We start from the raw sequence: 20,762 nt of genomic DNA, 5'->3' as shown, positions 1-20,762 counted from the left end.
CCTTCAGTACCTTCATTACCATGAGTACCTTCAGTACCGTGAGTACCTTGAGTACCATGAGTACCTTGAGTACCCTGAGTACCTTCAGTACCTTTATTACCATGAGTACCTTCAGTACCGTGAGTACCTTGAGTACCATGAGTACCTTGAGTACCCTGAGTACCTTCAGTACCATGAGTACCTTCAGTACCATGAGTACCTTCAGTACCTTCAGTACCATGAGTACCTTGAGTACCATGATTACCTTGAGTACCCTCAGTACCATGAGTACCAGGAGTACCTTGAGTACCATGAGTACCTGGCGTGGCTCCGGTGGTAACAGCAATGTTGGTAGTAATATTAATATTGGTACTGTGAAAATCAGATGGAGCAATATGTGGGATCGAACCCTCGACGTTGTGACTGCAATGCCGCGACTCTCAAGGCAAGAGTTATACAATCTGGAAATCAAAATAATCCACAGGACGTCTGGAGACCTCTACTATAGCCACATTATACACATGCGGTTATGTATGTAACCTATATGTGTATATAGCTATGTGTATACCTGACTTATATGTAAACAGTCCAGGTGTTACTCATACGCCCCCCCCCCCCCCACGCACTCTGGTATAGACAGTAGAGTCCTTCCACCAATGACGCTCCAGCTTCAAGTACCGAAGGAACTCACACTAGCGTGATATTAGTAAGAAAATATATTGGGGCAATGAAGTAATTAACTCTATTACTAATGTGGGTTTATATACATGGACTTGATTTAGTAGACATCCTGTTGTGTCAGTAATGTTTGTCAGTGTGTCAGTCCCAAGTTTGACGCCAGAGACTTGGGCAAAGTTTCACTCAAATTCACACAGAGAGTGGTCTGGGGTGTGGGATGAACATAGGATGGTCGGTGTCACCAGAATTCAAACGAGAACAGCGTGTCGGGGTCACATTCAGACCCCCACGACGATTTTTGGAACTGCCCGCCACTATACCTACGAAAATATTTTGAAAAAAATAAATGAAAACAGATATTTTTCATAGAAATATATACAATTATTCATTAGTGTGCGCAGTAATACATCATTCACTTGGATCATCGGAGATGTCAAACCGGACCCTAAATGTTCACGATAACGATGGGTCCGAGAAGTAAATAACTGGAACAAAACTGACACATTAAACCCGACTTCTAACTTCAGATGATCTAAATGAATGAAATATTCCTTCATTAGGTGATCGGGTAGCCAAGATATCCTCTGGTTATGGAAAAAATATTCGAAAAGTCTTCCAATTAATTCATTGTGTTAAATAATTTCGTTTTATTTTCCCTTAGCAGCAGGAAATGAAACCGTTCATCAAGCACAATCATTCCCAACAATCAGGAATATGATGAATGTACATAGAGGCGTAAATGTAACTCATCTCTGTATGATTAACCTTCACTGACTCCGAAACTTTGCTAATATTGCTTAAGTGGCACAACACCTGTTGTGTTTGTGTGAATGTTTACTCACCTAGTTGTATTTACCTAGGGTTGAGCTCTGCTCTTTCCGCCCGCCTCTCAACTGTCAGTCAATCAACTGTAACTAACTACTAACTAATTTTTTTCCACACACACAAACACCGAGGAAGCAACTCCGTAACAACTGTCTAACTCCCAGGTACCTATTTACTGTGAGGTAACTGGAGCATCAGGGTGAAAGAAACTTTGGCCATTTGTTTCTGCCTGGTCCGGGAATCGAGCCCGGGCCACAGAATTACGAGTCCTGCTCGCTGTTTACTCAGCTACTAGACCCCTGGTAGTGTGTGCGTGTGTGTGTGTGTGTATATGTGTGTGTGTGTGTTTGTGTGTGTGTGTGTGTGTGTGTGTGTGTGTGTGTGTGTGTGTGTGTGTGTGTGTGTGTGTGTGTGTACTCACCTAGTTGTACTCACCTAGTTGTGCTTGCGGGAGTTGAGCTCTGGCTCTTTGGTCCCGCCTCTCAACCGTCAATCAACTGGTGTACAGGTTCCTGAGCCTATTGGGCTCTATCATATCTACACTTGAAACTGTGTATGGAGTCAGCCTCCACCACATTACTTCCTAATGCATTCCATTTGTCAACCACTCTGACTCTAAAAAAGTTCTTTCTAATATCTCTGTGGCTCATTTGGGCACTCAGTTTCCACCTGTGTCCCCTAGTGCGTGTTTCCCTTGTGTTAAATAGCCTGTCTTTATCAACCCTGTCGATTCCCTTGAGAATCTTGAATGTGGTGATCATGTCCCCCCTAACTCTTCTGTCTTCCAACGAAGTGAGGTTTAATTCCCGTAGTCTCTCCTCGTAGCTCATACCTCTCAGCTCGGGTACTAGTCTGGGGGCAAATCTTTGAACCTTTTCCAGTTTAGTCTTATCCTTGACTAGATACGGACTCCATGCTGGGGCTGCATACTCCAGGATTGGCCTGACATATGTGGTATACAAAGTTCTGAATGATTCTTTTCACAAATTTCTGAATGCCGTTCGTATGTTGGCCAGCCTGGAATATGCCGCTGATGTTATCCTCTTGATATGTGCTGCAGGAGACAGGTCTGGCATGATATCAACTCCCAAGTCCTTTTTTTTCTCTGACTCCTGAAGAATTTCCTCTCCCAGATAATACCTTGTATTTGTCCTCCTGCTCCCTGCAACTATCTTCATTATATTACATTTGGTTGGGTTAAACTCTAACAACCACTTGTTCGACCATTCCTGCAGTTTGTCTAGGTCTTCTTGAAGCCTCAAACAGTCCTCTTATGTCTTAATCCTTCTCATAATTTTGGCATCGTCCGCAAACACTGAGATAATGAATCTATACCCTCCGGGAGATCATTTACATATATCAGAAACAAGATAGGACCGAGTACAGAGCTCTGTGGGACTCCACTGGTGACTTCATGCCAATCGGAGGTCTCACCCCTCACCGTAACTCTCTGCTTCCTATTGCTTAGGTACTCCCTTATCCACTGGAGCACCTTACCAGCTACACCTGCCTGTCTCTCCAGCTTATGTACCAGCCTCTTATGCGGTACTGTGTCGAAGGCTTTCCGACAATCCAAGAAAATGCAGTCCGCCCAGCCTTCTCTTTCTTGCTTAATCTGTGTTACCTGGTCATAGAATTCTATTAAGCCCGTCAGGTAAGATTTACCCTCCCTGAACCCATGTTGTCGATTTGTCACGAAGTCCCTTCTCTCCAGATGTGCTACCAGGTTTTTTCTCACGATCTTCTCCATCACCTTGCATGGTATACAAGTTAAGGACACTGGCCTGTAGTTCAGTGCCTCTTGCCTGTCGCCCTTTTTGTATATTGGGACCACATTCGCCGTCTTCCATATTTCTGGTAGGTCTCCCGTCTCCAGTGACCTACTATACACTATGGAGAGTGGCAAGCAAAGTGCCTCTGCACACTCTTATAGTACCCATGGCGAGATCCCGTCTGGACCAACAGCCATTCTAACATCCAGGTCCAGCAGGTGTCTCTTGACTTCCTCTCTCGTAATTTCAAACTCTTCCAAGGCCGCCTGGTTTACTTCCCTTTCTCCTAGCACAGTGACCTCACCTTGTTCTGTTGTGAAGACCTCTTGGAACCTCTTGTTGAGTTCATCACACACCTCTTTGTCATTCTCTGTATTCCTGTCCTCGCCTGTTCTAAGTTTCACTACCTGTTCTTTCACTGTTGCTTTCCTTCTGATATGACTGTGGAGTAGCTTTGGTTCGGTCTTGGCTTTGTTTGCTATATCATTTTCATAAATTTTCTCTGCTTCTCTTCTCACCCTGACATACTCATTCCTGTGTGTGTGTGTGTACTCACCTAGTTGTACTCACCTAGTTGTGTTTGCGGGGGTTGAGCTCTGGCTCTTTGGTCCCGCCTCTCAACCGTCAATCAGCAGGTGTACAGATTCCCGAGCCTATCGGGTTCTATCATATCTACACTTGAAACTGTGTATGGAGTCAGCCTCCACCACATCTCTTCCTAATGCATTCCATTTGTCCAATTTGTTCCATTTGTTTGAAAAGTTCTTTCTAATATCTCTGTGGCTCATTTGGGCACTCAGTTTCCACCTGTGTCCCCTTGTACGTGTTCCCCTTGTGTTAAATAGACTGTCTTTATCTACCCTATCAATTCCCTTCAGAATCTTGAATGTGGTGATCATGTCCCCCCTAACTCTTCTGTCTTCCAACGAAGTGAGGTTTAATTCCCGTAGTCTCTCCTCGTAGCTCATACCTCTCAGCTCGGGTACTAGTCTGGTGGCAAATCTTTGAACCTTTTCCAGTTTAGTCTTATCCTTGACTGGATATGGACTCCATGCTGGGGCTGCATACTCCAGGATTGGCCTGACATATGTGGTATACAGTAATAGCACTTTCTCTATAACTAGCTGACATTGTATCTATAAGGTGTGAAGGATTGAAGAAATTGTTTATGTAATAATCTAAGATGAGGTCTGATAAAGACCTTTTGTGCCCTCTGTAATGCTTTTGCGCTACCGCTCACAGGATGAGTATGGGGTGCACAATAAACTAGCCGCCATCGGCGGCAACAATCAATCAAAAATATGTGGTATACAAAGTTCTGAATGATTCTTTACACAAGTTTCTAATGGCCGTTCTTATGTGGGCAAACCAGGCATATGCCGCTGATGTTATCCTCTTGATATGGGCTGCAGGGGACAGGTCTGACGTGATATCAACCTCCAGGTCTTTCTCTCTCTAACTCTTAAAGAATTTCATCTCTCAAAGGATACCTTGTACCTGGCATCCTGCTCCCTACACCTATCTTCATTACATTACATTTGCTTGGGTTAAACTCAATCTAAAATGTAATCTATAATCTATAAATCATTTATAAACTCAGTCTATAAATGTAATGTAATCTTCATTACATTACATTTAACTTGGGTTAAACAACCATTTGTTCGACCATTCCTTCAGTTTGTCTAGGTCTTCTTTAAGCCTCAAGCAGTCTTTCTCTTTTTTAATCCTTCTCATAATTTTGGCGTCGTCAGCAAACATTAAGAAGAATGAGTTTACACCTTCCGGGAGATCATTTACATATATCAGAAACAGGATAGGACCGAGTACAGAGCCCTTTGGGACTTCACTGGTGACTTCACGCCAATATGAGGTCTCACTCCTCACTGTAATTCCTGTTGCTTAGGTATGTGTGTTTGTGTGTGTGTGTGTGTGTGTGTGTGTGTGTGTGTGTGTGTGTGTGTGTGTGTGTGTGTGTGTGTGTGTGTGTGTGTGTGTGTGTACTCACCCAGTTGTATTCATCTAGTTGTGTTTGCGGGGATTGAGCTTTAATTCTTTGTTCCCGCTTCTCAACTGTCAGTCTACTGGTGTACAGATTCCTGAGCTTTTCAAGCTCTATCATATCTACATTTGAAACTGTGTATAGTGTCAGCCTCCAATACGTCACTTCCTAGTGTATTCTATTTGTTAACTACTCTGACACTGAAAAAGTTATTTCTAATGTTGTTTATAATTTCCGCTGTCAGGCGACAGGGCACCTGACAGCTGAGTGGACAGCGTTTTAGATTTGTAGTCCTGAGATTCCGGGTTCGATCCCCGGTGGAGGCGGAGACAAATGGGCATAAAGTTTCTCACACCTTCTTTCTTGTTAAATAATTCAGCATTGTCAACCCTGTCAATTCCCCTGGGAATTTGGTACGTGGTGACCATGTCTCCTCGAGCTCTTCTGTCAGCGACGTGAGGTGCAGTTCACGCTACATTTCTTCGTAACTTATATGCCTCTTAGATTCTTTCTCATTACCTGAGAACACACATATTCCCAGGAACTAGCCCGTAACAGCTGTCTAACTTCCAGGGACCTATTTACTGCTTGGTGAATAGGTAAATCGGGATGAAAGAATCTCTGCCGGTTTGTTTCTGCCTTTGCCGGGGATCGAACCCGGAACCATTGAACTACGACCGAGAGCGCAGTCCACTCAGTCGCGAGGACCCTATGAGTGCCTCACACGTGTGTGTATGTGTGTGAGCAAGAGAGAGAGAGAGAGAGAGAGAGAGAGAGAGAGAGAGAGAGAGAGAGAGAGAGAGAGAGAGAGAGAGAGAGAGAGAGAGAGAGAGAGAGAGAGAGAGAGAGAGAGAGAGAGAGAGAGAGAGAGAGAGAGAGAGAGAGAGAGAGAGAGAGAGAGAGAGAGAGAGAGAGAGAGAGAGAGAGAGAGAGAGAGAGAGAGAGAGAGAGAGAGAGAGAGAGAGAGAGAGAGAGAGAGAGAGAGAGAGAGAGAGAGAGAGAGAGAGAGAGAGAGAGAGAGAGAGAGAGAGAGAGAGAGAGAGAGAGAGAGAGAGAGAGAGAGAGAGAGAGAGAGAGAGAGAGAGAGAGAGAGAGAGAGAGAGAGAGAGAGAGAGAGAGAGAGAGAGAGAGAGAGAGAGAGAGAGAGAGAGAGAGAGAGAGAGAGAATGTGTTTGCGTGTGTGTACTTTCGCGTGACAATCAACTACACTTTCCCACTAACAGGCGTAATTATCTCCACGTTCACAATCACTAAGTACTGCTGGAGGATCCACAATGTCCCCAAATTACCTGCTCTTCCCCATCGTAGGATCTATCTTGAACATGGCCTAAAACATTAATCTCATAATTTATATTAATTTTACCCTCGTTATATCTATAATCATCGGAAGGATTACTTGGATAAAAATTTTCCTACATTTAAATATACACATTACAAGATTTTATGTACCGTCTCGTGTAATTTTTTTTTAATTAATCCCAATTATTTAATCCCAATTATTTTTTAATGCAACGTGCTTCCCAAAACATTCAAAATCAGCATTTATTTTACTAACACTGTTAATAATAATCAATTTCATTCATTATTAATATTATTAACAATCGCAAATCGCCAGTAACTATCCCCTCTCACCTATCATCCACAGTGTAAAGTTGGGAGAGATAACCAGAAAACTTATCAAACAACATAACAATCTTCTTATATATATATATATATATATATATATATATATATATATATATATATATATATATATATATATATATATATATAAATATATATATATATATATATATATATATATATATATATATATATATAACTGAAAACTCACACCCCAGAAGTGACTCGAACCCATACTCCCAGATGCCACGCAACTGGTATGTACAAGACGCCTTAATCCACTTGACCATCACGACCGGACATAATGAGGTGATAGCCGAGGCTATTTGAACCACCCCACCGCCGGCACTCGGATAGTAATCTTGGGCATAGCATTTTACCAAATCACCTCATTCTTTGGGGCACACGTGAGGAACACAAATGCGAACAAGCCTGAATGGTCCCCAGGACAATATGCAACTGAAAACTCACACCCCAGAAGTGACTCGAACCCATACTCCCAGATGCCACGCAACTGGTATGTACAAGACGCCTTAATCCACTTGACCATCACGACCGGACATAATGAGGTGATAGCCGAGGCTATTTGAACCACCCCACCGCCGGCACTCGGATAGTAATCTTGGGCATAGCATTTTACCAAATCACCTCATTCTTTGGGGCACACGTGAGGAACACAAATGCGAACAAGCCTGAATGGTCCCCAGGACAATATGCAACTGAAAACTCACACCCCAGAAGTGACTCGAACCCATACTCCCAGATGCCACGCAACTGGTATGTACAAGACGCCTTAATCCACTTGACCATCACGACCGGACATAATGAGGTGATAGCCGAGGCTATTTGAACCACCCCACCGCCGGCACTCGGATAGTAATCTTGGGCATAGCATTTTACCAAATCACCTCATTCTTTGGGGCACACGTGAGGAACACAAATGCGAACAAGCCTGAATGGTCCCCAGGACAATATGCAACTGAAAACTCACACCCCAGAAGTGACTCGAACCCATACTCCCAGATGCCACGCAACTGGTATGTACAAGACGCCTTAATCCACTTGACCATCACGACCGGACATAATGAGGTGATAGCCGAGGCTATTTGAACCACCCCACCGCCGGCACTCGGATAGTAATCTTGGGCATAGCATTTTACCAAATCACCTCATTCTTTGGGGCACACGTGAGGAACACAAATGCGAACAAGCCTGAATGGTCCCCAGGACAATATGCAACTGAAAACTCACACCCCAGAAGTGACTCGAACCCATACTCCCAGATGCCACGCAACTGGTATGTACAAGACGCCTTAATCCACTTGACCATCACGACCGGACATAATGAGGTGATAGCCGAGGCTATTTGAACCACCCCACCGCCGGCACTCGGATAGTAATCTTGGGCATAGCATTTTACCAAATCACCTCATTCTTTGGGGCATACGTGAGGAACACAAATGCGAACAAGCCTGAATGGTCCCCAGGACAATATGCAACTGAAAACTCACACCCCAGAAGTGACTCGAACCCATACTCCCAGATGCCACGCAACTGGTATGTACAAGACGCCTTAATCCACTTGACCATCACGACCGGACATAATGAGGTGATAGCCGAGGCTATTTGAACCACCCCACCGCCGGCACTCGGATAGTAATCTTGGGCATAGCATTTTACCAAATCACCTCATTCTTTGGGGCACACGTGAGGAACACAAATGCGAACAAGCCTGAATGGTCCCCAGGACAATATGCAACTGAAAACTCACACCCCAGAAGTGACTCGAACCCATACTCCCAGATGCCACGCAACTGGTATGTACAAGACGCCTTAATCCACTTGACCATCACGACCGGACATAATGAGGTGATAGCCGAGGCTATTTGAACCACCCCACCGCCGGCACTCGGATAGTAATCTTGGGCATAGCATTTTACCAAATCACCTCATTCTTTGGGGCACACGTGAGGAACACAAATGCGAACAAGCCTGAATGGTCCCCAGGACAATATGCAACTGAAAACTCACACCCCAGAAGTGACTCGAACCCATACTCCCAGATGCCACGCAACTGGTATGTACAAGACGCCTTAATCCACTTGACCATCACGACCGGACATAATGAGGTGATAGCCGAGGCTATTTGAACCACCCCACCGCCGGCACTCGGATAGTAATCTTGGGCATAGCATTTTACCAAATCACCTCATTCTTTGGGGCACACGTGAGGAACACAAATGCGAACAAGCCTGAATGGTCCCCAGGACAATATGCAACTGAAAACTCACACCCCAGAAGTGACTCGAACCCATACTCCCAGATGCCACGCAACTGGTATGTACAAGACGCCTTAATCCACTTGACCATCACGACCGGACATAATGAGGTGATAGCCGAGGCTATTTGAACCACCCCACCGCCGGCACTCGGATAGTAATCTTGGGCATAGCATTTTACCAAATCACCTCATTCTTTGGGGCACACGTGAGGAACACAAATGCGAACAAGCCTGAATGGTCCCCAGGACAATATGCAACTGAAAACTCACACCCCAGAAGTGACTCGAACCCATACTCCCAGATGCCACGCAACTGGTATGTACAAGACGCCTTAATCCACTTGACCATCACGACCGGACATAATGAGGTGATAGCCGAGGCTATTTGAACCACCCCACCGCCGGCACTCGGATAGTAATCTTGGGCATAGCATTTTACCAAATCACCTCATTCTTTGGGGCACACGTGAGGAACACAAATGCGAACAAGCCTGAATGGTCCCCAGGACAATATGCAACTGAAAACTCACACACCAGAAGTGACTCGAACCCATACTCCCAGATGCCACGCAACTGGTATGTACAAGACGCCTTAATCCACTTGACCATCACGACCGGACATAATGAGGTGATAGCCGAGGCTATTTGAACCACCCCACCGCCGGCACTCGGATAGTAATCTTGGGCATAGCATTTTACCAAATCACCTCATTCTTTGGGGCACACGTGAGGAACACAAATGCGAACAAGCCTGAATGGTCCCCAGGACAATATGCAACTGAAAACTCACACCCCAGAAGTGACTCGAACCCATACTCCCAGATGCCACGCAACTGGTATGTACAAGACGCCTTAATCCACTTGACCATCACGACCGGACATAATGAGGTGATAGCCGAGGCTATTTGAACCACCCCACCGCCGGCACTCGGATAGTAATCTTGGGCATAGCATTTTACCAAATCACCTCATTCTTTGGGGCACACGTGAGGAACACAAATGCGAACAAGCCTGAATGGTCCCCAGGACAATATGCAACTGAAAACTCACACCCCAGAAGTGACTCGAACCCATACTCCCAGATGCCACGCAACTGGTATGTACAAGACGCCTTAATCCACTTGACCATCACGACCGGACATAATGAGGTGATAGCCGAGGCTATTTGAACCACCCCACCGCCGGCACTCGGATAGTAATCTTGGGCATAGCATTTTACCAAATCACCTCATTCTTTGGGGCACACGTGAGGAACACAAATGCGAACAAGCCTGAATGGTCCCCAGGACAATATGCAACTGAAAACTCACACCCCAGAAGTGACTCGAACCCATACTCCCAGATGCCACGCAACTGGTATGTACAAGACGCCTTAATCCACTTGACCATCACGACCGGACATAATGAGGTGATAGGTGATCAAATAGCCTCGGCTATCACCTCATTATGTCCGGTCGTGATGGTCAAGTGGATTAAGGCGTCTTGTACATACCAGTTGCGTGGCATCTGGGAGTATGGGTTCGAGTCACTTCTGGGGTGTGAGTTTTCAGTTGCATATTGTCCTGGTGACCATTCAGGCTTGTTCGCATTTGTGTTCCTCACGTGTGCCCCAAAGAATGAGGTGATTTGGTAAAATGCTATGCCCAAGATTACTATCCGAGTGCCGGCGGTGGGGTGGTTCAAATAGCCTCGGCTATCACCTCATTATGTCCGGTCGTGATGGTCAAGTGGATTAAGGCGTCTTGTACATACCAGTTGCGTGGCATCTGGGAGTATGGGTTCGAGTCACTTCTGGGGTGTGAGTTTTCAGTTGCATATTGTCCTGGGGACCATTCAGGCTTGTTCGCATTTGTGTTCCTCACGTGTGCCCCAAAGAATGAGGTGATTTGGTAAAATGCTATGTCCAAGATTACTATCCGAGTGCCGGCGGTGGGGTGGTTCAAATAGCCTCGGCTATCACCTCATTATGTCCGGTCGTGATGGTCAAGTGGATTAAGGCGTCTTGTACATACCAGTTGCGTGGCATCTGGGAGTATGGGTTCGAGTCACTTCTGGGGTGTGAGTTTTCAGTTGCATATTGTCCTGGGGACCATTCAGGCTTGTTCGCATTTGTGTTCCTCACGTGTGCCCCAAAGAATGAGGTGATTTGGTAAAATGCTATGTCCAAGATTACTATCCGAGTGCCGGCGGTGGGGTGGTTCAAATAGCCTCGGCTATCACCTCATTATGTCCGGTCGTGATGGTCAAGTGGATTAAGGCGTCTTGTACATACCAGTTGCGTGGCATCTGGGAGTATGGGTTCGAGTCACTTCTGGGGTGTGAGTTTTCAGTTGCATATTGTCCTGGGGACCATTCAGGCTTGTTCGCATTTGTGTTCCTCACGTGTGCCCCAAAGAATGAGGTGATTTGGTAAAATGCTATGCCCAAGATTACTATCCGAGTGCCGGCGGTGGGGTGGTTCAAATAGCCTCGGCTATCACCTCATTATGTCCGGTCGTGATGGTCAAGTGGATTAAGGCGTCTTGTACATACCAGTTGCGTGGCATCTGGGAGTATGGGTTCGAGTCACTTCTGGGGTGTGAGTTTTCAGTTGCATATTGTCCTGGGGACCATTCAGGCTTGTTCGCATTTGTGTTCCTCACGTGTGCCCCAAAGAATGAGGTGATTTGGTAAAATGCTATGCCCAAGATTACTATCCGAGTGCCGGCGGTGGGGTGGTTCAAATAGCCTCGGCTATCACCTCATTATGTCCGGTCGTGATGGTCAAGTGGATTAAGGCGTCTTGTACATACCAGTTGCGTGGCATCTGGGAGTATGGGTTCGAGTCACTTCTGGGGTGTGAGTTTTCAGTTGCATATTGTCCTGGGGACCATTCAGGCTTGTTCGCATTTGTGTTCCTCACGTGTGCCCCAAAGAATGAGGTGATTTGGTAAAATGCTATGCCCAAGATTACTATCCGAGTGCCGGCGGTGGGGTGGTTCAAATAGCCTCGGCTATCACCTCATTATGTCCGGTCGTGATGGTCAAGTGGATTAAGGCGTCTTGTACATACCAGTTGCGTGGCATCTGGGAGTATGGGTTCGAGTCACTTCTGGGGTGTGAGTTTTCAGTTGCATATTGTCCTGGGGACCATTCAGGCTTGTTCGCATTTGTGTTCCTCACGTGTGCCCCAAAGAATGAGGTGATTTGGTAAAATGCTATGCCCAAGATTACTATCCGAGTGCCGGCGGTGGGGTGGTTCAAATAGCCTCGGCTATCACCTCATTATGTCCGGTCGTGATGGTCAAGTGGATTAAGGCGTCTTGTACATACCAGTTGCGTGGCATCTGGGAGTATGGGTTCGAGTCACTTCTGGGGTGTGAGTTTTCAGTTGCATATTGTCCTGGGGACCATTCAGGCTTGTTCGCATTTGTGTTCCTCACGTGTGCCCCAAAGAATGAGGTGATTTGGTAAAATGCTATGCCCAAGATTACTATCCGAGTGCCGGCGGTGGGGTGGTTCAAATAGCCTCGGCTATCACCTCATTATGTCCGGTCGTGATGGTCAAGTGGATTAAGGCGTCTTGTACATACCAGTTGCGTGGCATCTGGGAGTATGGGTTCGAGTCACTTCTGGGGTGTGAGTTTTCAGTTGCATATTGTCCTGGGGACCATTCAGGCTTGTTCGCATTTGTGTTCCTCACGTGTGCCCCAAAGAATGAGGTGATTTGGTAAAATGCTATGCCCAAGATTACTATCCGAGTGCCGGCGGTGGGGTGGTTCAAATAGCCTCGGCTATCACCTCATTATGTCCGGTCGTGATGGTCAAGTGGATTAAGGCGTCTTGTACATACCAGTTGCGTGGCATCTGGGAGTATGGGTTCGAGTCACTTCTGGGGTGTGAGTTTTCAGTTGCATATTGTCCTGGGGACCATTCAGGCTTGTTCGCATTTGTGTTCCTCACGTGTGCCCCAAAGAATGAGGTGATTTGGTAAAATGCTATGCCCAAGATTACTATCCGAGTGCCGGCGGTGGGGTGGTTCAAATAGCCTCGGCTATCACCTCATTATGTCCGGTCGTGATGGTCAAGTGGATTAAGGCGTCTTGTACATACCAGTTGCGTGGCATCTGGGAGTATGGGTTCGAGTCACTTCTGGGGTGTGAGTTTTCAGTTGCATATTGTCCTGGGGACCATTCAGGCTTGTTCGCATATATATATATATATATATATATATAATATATATATATATATATATATATATATATATATATATATATATATATATATATATATATATATATATATATATATATATATATATATATATATATATATATATATATATATATATATAACTGAAAACTCATACCCCAGAAGTGACTCGAACCCATACTCCCAGGAGCAACGCAACTGGTATGTACAAGACGCCTTAATCCACTTGACCATCACGACCGGATATAATGAGGTGATAGCCGAAGCTATTTGAACCCATACTATTGAACCACCCCACCGCCGGCACTCGGATGGTAATCTTGGGCATAGCATTTTACCAAATCACCTCATTCTTTGGGGCACACGTGAGGAACACAAATGCGAACAAGCCTGAATGGTCCCCAGGACAAGTGGATTAAGGCGTCTTGTACATACCAGTTGCGTTGCTCCTGGGAGTATGGGTTCGAGTCACTTCTGGGGGTGTGAGTTTTCAGTTGCATATTGTCCTGGGTACCATTCAGGCTTGTTCGCATTTGTGTTCCTCACGTGTGCCCCAAAGAATGAGGTGATTTGGTAAAATGCTATGCCCAAGATTACCATCCGAGTGCCGGCGGTGGCGTGGTTCAAATAGCTTCGGCTATCACCTCATTATGTCCGGTCGTGATGGTCAAGTGGATTAAGGCGTCTTGTACATACCAGTTGCGTTGCTCCTGGGAGTATGGGTTCGAGTCACTTCTGGGGTGTGAGTTTTCAGTTATATATATATATATATATATATATATATATATATATATATATATATATATATATATATATATATATATATATATATATATATATATATATATATATATATATCGATTACCAGCTCACTACATCCCCATCACTCCCAGATCAGCACATCACCATCACTCCCAGATCAGTACATCACCATCACTCCCAGATCATCACATCACCATCACTCCCAGATCAGCACATCACCATTACTCCCAGATCAGAACATCACCATCACTCCGAGATCAGCACATCACCATCACTCCCAGATAAGCACATCACCATCACTCCCAGATCAGCACATCACCATTACTCCCAGATCATCACATCACCATCACTCCCAGATCAGCACATCACCATTACTCCCAGATCAGAACATCACCATCACTCCGAGATCAGCACATCACCATCACTCCCAGATCATCACATCACCATCACTCCCAGATCAGCACATCACCATTACTCCCAGATCAGAACATCACCATCACTCCCAGATCAGCACATCACCATTACTCCCAGATCATCACATCACCATCACTCCCAGATCAGCACATCACCATTACTCCCAGATCAGAACATCACCATCACTCCCAGATCAGCACATCACCATTACTCCCAGATCATCACATCACCATCACTCCCAGATCAGCACATCACCATTACTCCCAGATCAGAACATCACCATCACTCCCAGATCAGCACATCACCATTACTCCCAGATCAAAACATCACCATCACTCCCAGATCAGCACATCACCATTACTCCCAGATCATCACATCACCATCACTCCCAGATCAGCACATCACCATTACTCCCAGATCAGAACATCACCATCACTCCCAGATCAGCACATCACCATTACTCCCAGATCAGAACATCACCATCACTCCCAGATCAGCACATCACCATTACTCCCAGATCAGAACATCACCATCACTCCGAGATCAGCACATCACCATCACTCCCAGGTCACACATACTCATCACTTCCAGGTCAGAAGATCACATCTCCTGCACCTCACCACATCCCACACTAACCACCACCATTAAGGAAGGCGCCACATACCACAACGCTCCAGTACACATCTCATATATTGTGATCACGTATATGAGAGCCCAGCCTCCTGTTCTGGTAGAACTTATAGTAACGATGAGGCCATCCTTCATATACTGACGTGACACGCAATTAGAAATTAAGAAATCGGTACTACTAAACATTTGGACAATCCTGAACAAATTTTGGTACTGATATTGCGAAGAAATCTTAACCTAGCCTAACCTTTCTAGGCCTAATACAGGCTTTGTGAAGCCAAATATAATTCATATATGTGCTCTACAAGGTATTGTAATATATAAGTTTCGTGTTAAGCTTTATTTTTGGAGAATCTATAAAGCCAATAGTACCAAATTCTACTATCTAATTGTCCATTACTTCTATGTATGTGTGATGGTCCAGTAGCGGTTATAAAAAGGACTATCTAAACAGTAGGATCGGTAGAATATCTACCCTAAAGATGTAACTCTTCTTAAACACTATTGTTGTCCCCTAACTCCCCTTGCCACTTGGGGGGGGGGAGGTGGTATAGAGTGTTTATGTAGCTTCAGGGCACCAATCCCCCCAGCCACAGGGCATGGCGAGAAGGCGCCCCTAAGCATACCTAATACCCTATCAAACACAAACTAAAATACACATAAATGGCAGATCTCATCACAACCCACAAGAGTTAAGATGATAATGATAAAACACAATAATAACACAAAAATAACATACACAAAATGGAAAATTCTCTTGTATTTCGTTTTTCTTATATGGGACACGGCACACAGAGGGAGAGGTGCACAGTATATCATTAAAAAGCACTAAAGCTGATGGCAAAACAACAAGCTGCCTAAGTGGCAGGATTGGTGACTTGACATCGGCATAGTTGGAAAAAACTATTTATAGTGGAAGCTCCTAACAAGGCCGTGGAGAGGGAGGGATATCATGTATGCGCATGGGGGTCCCTCCGACCGCCGCCTAACCCACTCGTGGGTTCCGGCCAGGTCATCCACCCTCTTGTGAAACCATCACTCCGCTCACCAACCACTCACAACCACAACCACTCACTCAAACCAAACCAGCCAGCTATCCTGGCTGCGGTTCACCTAAGCAAGACTATATTAACCCTTATGCACCTTTTGCATGCTCAACCAACTACTGAGTGTAGCAATACACAGTTACAGTTACTCCCTCAGTTACTCTTATAGCACAGTGCAACCATGTCCCCCCAGGATAGTCTCCCCAGGATATGACTTTCCTAACCATCCTTCTGAAATTATTAACGTCAGAAGAACACAGCGATCTCGTAGCAAGAGTAAGGAAAATTGCTGAAGATGACCCAACCCTCAATGAACCACCGTGGCAAATTGTAGGAAACTGAAAGACAAACAAACGAAGAAGAACCGAAGAAACGCCCAAAGAAACCAATTTAGAAGCCAACCAGAACTCAAGAGCAGCCCCCAAACCAATGCCAAGGAACATCTTCAAACCCAGAAAAACAGTAGATGGTCCCACTTATGCTTACACTGCTGCACTGGAAAAGGATCATCCAGGATCAGATCTTAGAGCAAAACCTGACATTTGAGGCAGATATAACATATCCACAGCTAATCCAGATATAATTACAAACCTCAGGAATACGGAAGACCTAATTGAACTGAAACCAGAGGAAAAAATCCCCAAAACGATAGTACAACATTTCCCGGTTGAAGTTTATGCTAACAGACTCTCAGAATGCCTAAATGTCACAACGGCGGAAAGATGTAAGCACAACAATGTAGATACAAGACAGGTCTTTTTAACAATAAAAGGACCTGGCATTAACACTCTGAATGTTGGGATGTATGGTCAATTCAGTCTAAGGCTGTACAATCCAGAACCCATGCGATGTTACAGATGTCAGCGCTTCGGCTACCAAAAAGATAGCTGCAGAGGCCCGGAATAATGTGGAGTATACAGCGAGCTCCACAACACCGACATATGCAAGAATCTGCATAAAGAAGGTAAACAAACGAAAGCAAAATGTCCAAACTGCGGGGATACACATCACGCCTGGAACAAACGATATCCAGAATAAGTAAAAAGAATACTAGCTTTCGGATCAACCCAGCAACCCAAAGTCACAACTTCTTGACCACAATCGACCAAACCCTCGATAAAAAGCCAGTGGTGCACTCCTCGGCAAGTCCGAATAAATGAAGATCAGCAACAGACTAACACACCAATTCTTTCTAGTCTGAGCAAGAACAGGGCCTCCAATAATTGGAGAAAACAAAGTACTACTCCACAAGGCAACAGCAACAGAATAGATCAGGGCAGCAAAACGAATATACCTGTTATTGCCTCCAAGACCTCCCAAGCAGAAATGATGATCCCTACATCATCAAATGCCCCAGTAGCTGGATGTAGCAAAGATGCTTCAACCCAACCAAGAGTCTCCTCACCCACCAAGAATAAAGTCTCCACTCCAGCCAAGAAGACACAAGCCGTTGGTAAAATCAGCACTGTAAAAACTACCATGGACTCAATGATTCCACTATAACAGAATAATGGACAATCTCAAGATTATACAATGGAATATTCAAGGATTCAAAAACAAGGCACAAACACTCAGAGCAGTGCTTCTCAAGGACAACATTTATATTGTTCTACTTCAAGAAACACTCACCAGGACTGAAAGAAATATCAATATCCCAGGATATCAAGGTTTCCACTGCCCTATGGCACAAGGTGGCACCAGAGGCATTTCAATTCTAGTAAGAAATCGTATCAATGCCACGGCAATCACAGACCTGCCAAACTGTGGCGAGAACGTCAAAATTATGGGAGTTAATCTCGCTATGAGGAACTCAACGCTGTCCATCTTCAATGTATACAAGAGCCATGGAGAACACGACATGGATCTCTCAGTAATCTTTGAAATAGCAGTCACTACACCTACTATCATCTCTGGCGACTTCAACGCTCATAGTGAATTACTACTTGATTCACCAAGAACCGACGCCAACGGAAAACATATTGAACACCTTTTGGATGAAGTGCCTGAAATCAGTCTGCTTAATTCGACGGAACCAACCCACACTGGTGGGGGAAAGTTGGATCTCACGTTTGTTTCCACCAGTATATGAGTTGTGTCATTAGTCAGTTGACCGTGTACTGACCAGTGACAACTTTGCTACAAAAACAAGTATTAATATAGAACTACCTCCCAGACCTCGAGCTCCCGAGCCCGGATGGGACTTTATCACAGCAGATTGGACGAAGTTTCCTCCTGACAACACCGAAGAAATGGAAAAAGATTTAGTAAATGCAATACATAGAGCAGCAAATCACGCCATCCCCAAGAGGAAAACAATTACCCAACAACACAAGGACCATTGGTATCACTGTGATAGGATCAAAGAACTACATAACAGACTAAATGGTGCATGAAAGAATTTTAGAAAAGATAGAACCGAAGCTAATCTAGGACTTCTTAGAGCTGTCCGAGATCATGGGCACGAACAAACAGCAAAAATTAGAAAAGAAAAATGACTCGAGTGGTGTTCCAAGCTAAATCAGCATACATCCTTGGGCGACATCTGGAGGCAGATCAACAAGGCCAAAGGAAAACCGCCGCCTGCTTTGCCACATCATGTTCATCAAGAGCACGAAGCAGAAAGGTTAGCAAATCTATTTGCTTCAAGAGCCAGTTCCACTCAACTTCCTCAAGCAACTCTGACTCACCGACAAAGACTTCAAGCAGCAAGACGGAAAAAATAGATGATGCTTTAGCCTTACCTGACGAACCAGTCCAACCATTCAATTTGAAAGAACTCAGAAGTGCTACAAAGAAAAAAAAATACAGCTCCAGGCGAGGACAAAATCACTTACAACATGCTAGCCAAGCTATGGGGAAAAGGGCGAAGAAGCCTTCTTGAGTCTCATCAACAGAGTATGGGTGACAAGAACCCGACCACTCTCTTGGAACAGTGCAATTATAGTTCCCATTCCAAAACCTAAAGACCCAGGAAATCCAAGACCCATCTCATTAACAAGCTGTCTGGCCAAAACTGCAGAAAGAATGTCCCTTAATCGAACTGAATGGAAAGCCAATCCACTACACCAAAACATGTTTGCTTACAGAAAAGGTGTTGGAACCACAGAATGCCTTACCTCCTTGCTGGATCAAATCAATGACAAACCTGGAATCCTTATTTTTCTTGACCTTGAAAAAGCCTTCGAGTTAGCCAGTGCTCCAGCTACACTGTGCTGCCTTGTGGATAAGGAAATCAAAGGACACGCTCTTACCTTTGCCAAAGGAAGCCTGCTAAACCGAGAAACTAAAGTCAAATTCCAAGAAAAAACATCGACCTCAAAGAGGCTGGAAAATGGAACTCCGCAGGGAGAAATACTAAGCCCCTTCCTCTTCAACTGTCTCATGGAGCAATTCATGACGCTCAAGTCACCAAAAGCCAAACTTCTTAACTATGCAGACGACTTTGTGGTCATCATCAATGACAAAGGTGCAAGGAACCATGCACAAAAATGCCTAGATATTATCAGCAGGGAAGCGGAACGTATAGCAGTGAAAATAAACAGCAATAAAACAAAAGCAATGGCCGTTAAAATGAGAACTAAAGACATCAGACTGGCAATACAAGGACAAGAAATTGAGTGGGTTACCTCTTTTAAATACTTAGGAATCATAATAGACAACCAGTTGAAATTCACTCAAGAAATTTAATATCTTTGGCAACGTTGTAAAGCCAGAAACTCAGCTTTGCACTCCCTGACCAGTCTTAGAGAGGGTGCATCTCTACCAGTACTCAAAATGTACTACGTTCAAGCAGTTAGGTCACTCATCGACTATGCTGCTCCTGCTCTTACATCCCTCAGTGATAACCAGTGGGAGAAACTGGAAGTGTCTCAAAATGATGCTTTCAGAACAATGCTGGGAGCACCTATAGGGATGCGTAGCGAAAATCTAAGATTGGAAACCAACTTACCAGCATTAGAAAACAGGATCAAATGAAGGATAGTCACCATAACAGCAAAACTTGTTGGAACCACCGCCAGACTGTCAATTAAAGACAGCATACAGAGATCGCTTCAGGAAAAACCTTCAATATAGAACAAGTGATAATCTGGTCAAGATTCTAGAGAACGTGGACTTGAAATGGACCAACAAAAACAAAGGAGAAGATAGACCATATCAACACTTTCGGCAGCCTCCTCCATGGGAAGAATCGAGTCTAGAGATAATCATTAAAGGATTACCAGTTAAAAAATCAGCATGTGACTCGCAGAGGCTTGAAGCAGTCACAGAACAATAAATAGAAACCATTTCAAGACCTACAACGACTCACATCTTAACAGACGGATCAGTTGATCAAGAAAGAGGTTCTGCTGGGGCAGCAGTTTACACTACCAACCATGAAGCTTACTGGAGCATGAATAGTGGGTGCTCAACATTGCAAACAGAATTATATGCCCTGAAGGAGGCAATAAACTATACAATTGAGAATAATTTACATGATGTCATCATTCATACCGACTCTAAATCTTCGATCCATGCATTGTTATCCAGTCAGTACAAAGATAATATACAACTCCTCACAG

At 44.7% G+C, this 20,762-nt stretch overlaps 1 protein-coding gene across 1 annotated transcript in view; it reads left to right on the top strand.

The window, feature by feature from the left end:
* Positions 1-17,703, top strand: part of LOC138368057 (uncharacterized) — a 32,644-nt gene extending 14,941 nt beyond the window's left edge. The window contains exons 2-4 of the mRNA XM_069330354.1: positions 14,242-15,115; positions 16,752-16,924; positions 17,348-17,703. Coding sequence (XP_069186455.1) covers positions 14,242-15,115; positions 16,752-16,924; positions 17,348-17,703 — 1,403 coding nt within the window. The remainder of the gene's footprint in view (positions 1-14,241; positions 15,116-16,751; positions 16,925-17,347) is intronic.
* The last annotated feature ends 3,059 nt before the right edge of the window (positions 17,704-20,762 follow it).

Source organism: Procambarus clarkii, chromosome 24 (assembly GCF_040958095.1).
Source record: "Procambarus clarkii isolate CNS0578487 chromosome 24, FALCON_Pclarkii_2.0, whole genome shotgun sequence".
Taxonomy (NCBI): Eukaryota; Metazoa; Arthropoda; class Malacostraca; order Decapoda; family Cambaridae; genus Procambarus; species Procambarus clarkii.
Note: the sequence above shows the minus strand (reverse complement) of the source record. Positions and strands in the feature narration are given on the sequence as shown.